Below are 2,080 nucleotides of genomic sequence, written 5' to 3' on the forward strand. Positions count from 1 at the left end.
TTTTTTTTTCTTATCTTCTATATTTAGTTGTAGATAATTTATTACAGTTACGCGTAGGTTCATCATATTTATTATATTTTTGGATTGGATAGAGAAGGGAGATAATGGCGAAGAAGAAAGCAACGATGACGCTCAAAGACTTCCATGGAGGTTCAATTCCTTCCGATCTCCGTCTCCCTTCTGCCCCTGGAGTGTGAGTTCCTTTTATCCTTTCATTACCCATACGCAGGCACCGTATCCTCTGGAATTAAGATCTATTTTCATTTTGTACTGCGAATTTGGGCTTAATTTGGTGTCTGTGGTTTTAGTTTTTACAATTCCCATGTATCGTAGATAGGATTTTAATTCAAGTAAGGGAATATTTTCTCTTAAAATTTATATCTTATTTTGTTGATTCTTGAATGAAAGCATAGAGTTTTTCCTCGGTCTGATGCTATCTCTGCTTAAGTACATGATTTTGGTATGAATATTCTAGATCTACCTCTTCACGTGTTTATCATTTGAAACCCTTGTAATGCAAAACCCTTATGAATTTTGAGTAAATTTATTGGGATAAGTTGTGTCTAGGTATACTTGCTTCATTTATTCAGTAGTTCGAACAGAATCTGTGTAGGGGACTTGCAATTGGAAATTTTTAATAATATTGATCTTTTTGGACAGAATCGTGAGGCCTGCAGATTGTGGTGGTTTTGATCGGCAGACTTCATGGGGGAATTCAATGGGAAGGTCTGAGCATAGGTTGCGTCCAGCATCATCCGGGTCTATTCGGAAATTTGATGATAAGGCTCTATTTTTAACTCACAAGGAACACATCGGTTCTCATTTTGATGAGGATGAACGCAGGCCTTTGGATGCAGCAGGTCCCCGACGAATTGCCAGTGATGAGAGCACTCATGCTCTACCAAGCAGTGCGGCGGAAACTAAGATGGATTATCTGTCTGGCGCTAAAGCTGATAATCAGCTGGGTTCAACTACCTTATCTCAATTTTCAAGTGGTTTGATAGGTAGTTCTTACGCGGGGATGCTTACTGAAGTACATAATGTGGGATTGAAGAATCAAATTAGTAGCAGCAGGAATGGCACTGTTGTGGTGAATTATCAGAGTGTGGGTGGAAATTCTGGGCAGGCGGTTGCTGTGTCCCATCAGAATGCATGGGGAGGAAGGAAGGTGGCAGGTTTAAGGGAGCCTGTATCTGCTGCATGGTCAGCTCCAGATGCTGCATCGAAGTTGGCTCATGCCAGTGCTCTTGAGAAAGTCTCATCTGGTCGGTGGCACTCGAAACAGCTGATTCATCCTCAAAATGATGTTCAGCTTATTGGACACCTGGTAAATGAGAGAGAGATTAATTACAAGGGCAATGATATACTTGATCAGAATTACTACAAAATAGATGTGGTAGGTGGGAGTCCCTATCAAGATGTTGGATTGGCAATACATGCTGAGAGGAGTCTGGTTGTTGAAGATGAAGTTCATGTTGGTGGTAAGGATATATCACCTAATGAGAGTGCCAGGTCTACCATTTATATGGACACAGATATGAGGAAAGCTTCAGTTAATGCTAATGATTTTCAGCCTGTTCAGACTGCTGTAAAAACCGGTGGGAGTGAGTTACAGACAGAAGTGCCTTTAGAACCATCAGAGAGGCCCAAACTGAATCTACTTCCAAGATCCAAACCTTTGGAGAATATAGATATGATAGTTGATTATAAGCAGGTAAAATTGGTTGCTTTACATTTTGATTCTCGTTTGAACTTGTTTTCAAACACAATTTAAAACTCATTCACTCTTAACATTTTGCATGGCACGAGTAGAAGACAAGTGATCCAGCTCATCTTGGGGATATCAACGAATTATATAGATGTGCACATCCTGTACAACCTGGGCATTCTGAATCGACGCGAACATTAGAGCGTCCAAAACAGGATTTCAAGCCTCAGTTACAGCCTATTGAACAATTAGAGAGAAAAACTGAAATCAAAAGGTTGACCGAATTTTGATAACTAGCTTGCCATGTAATTATATAATATTGGTTTGTTTTATTCCAGTGTCTCTTCCAAGTCTGTTTGATTTTCCAATTTT

At 39.8% G+C, this 2,080-nt stretch overlaps 1 protein-coding gene across 1 annotated transcript; it reads left to right on the forward strand.

Annotated features, from left to right (window-relative positions):
• The first annotated feature begins 42 nt into the window (after positions 1–42).
• Positions 43–2,074, forward strand: LOC111389204. Its single transcript, XM_023014095.1, has 3 exons — positions 43–193; positions 661–1,714; positions 1,813–2,074. The coding sequence occupies exons 1-3, from the start codon at positions 105–107 to the stop codon at positions 1,996–1,998; spliced, it is 1,329 nt and encodes a 442-aa protein (XP_022869863.1). The 5' UTR covers positions 43–104; the 3' UTR covers positions 1,999–2,074.
• The last annotated feature ends 6 nt before the right edge of the window (positions 2,075–2,080 follow it).

The sequence above is a fragment of the Olea europaea genome, unplaced genomic scaffold, assembly GCF_002742605.1.
Source record: "Olea europaea var. sylvestris unplaced genomic scaffold, O_europaea_v1 scaffold5688, whole genome shotgun sequence".
Taxonomy (NCBI): domain Eukaryota; kingdom Viridiplantae; phylum Streptophyta; class Magnoliopsida; order Lamiales; family Oleaceae; genus Olea; species Olea europaea.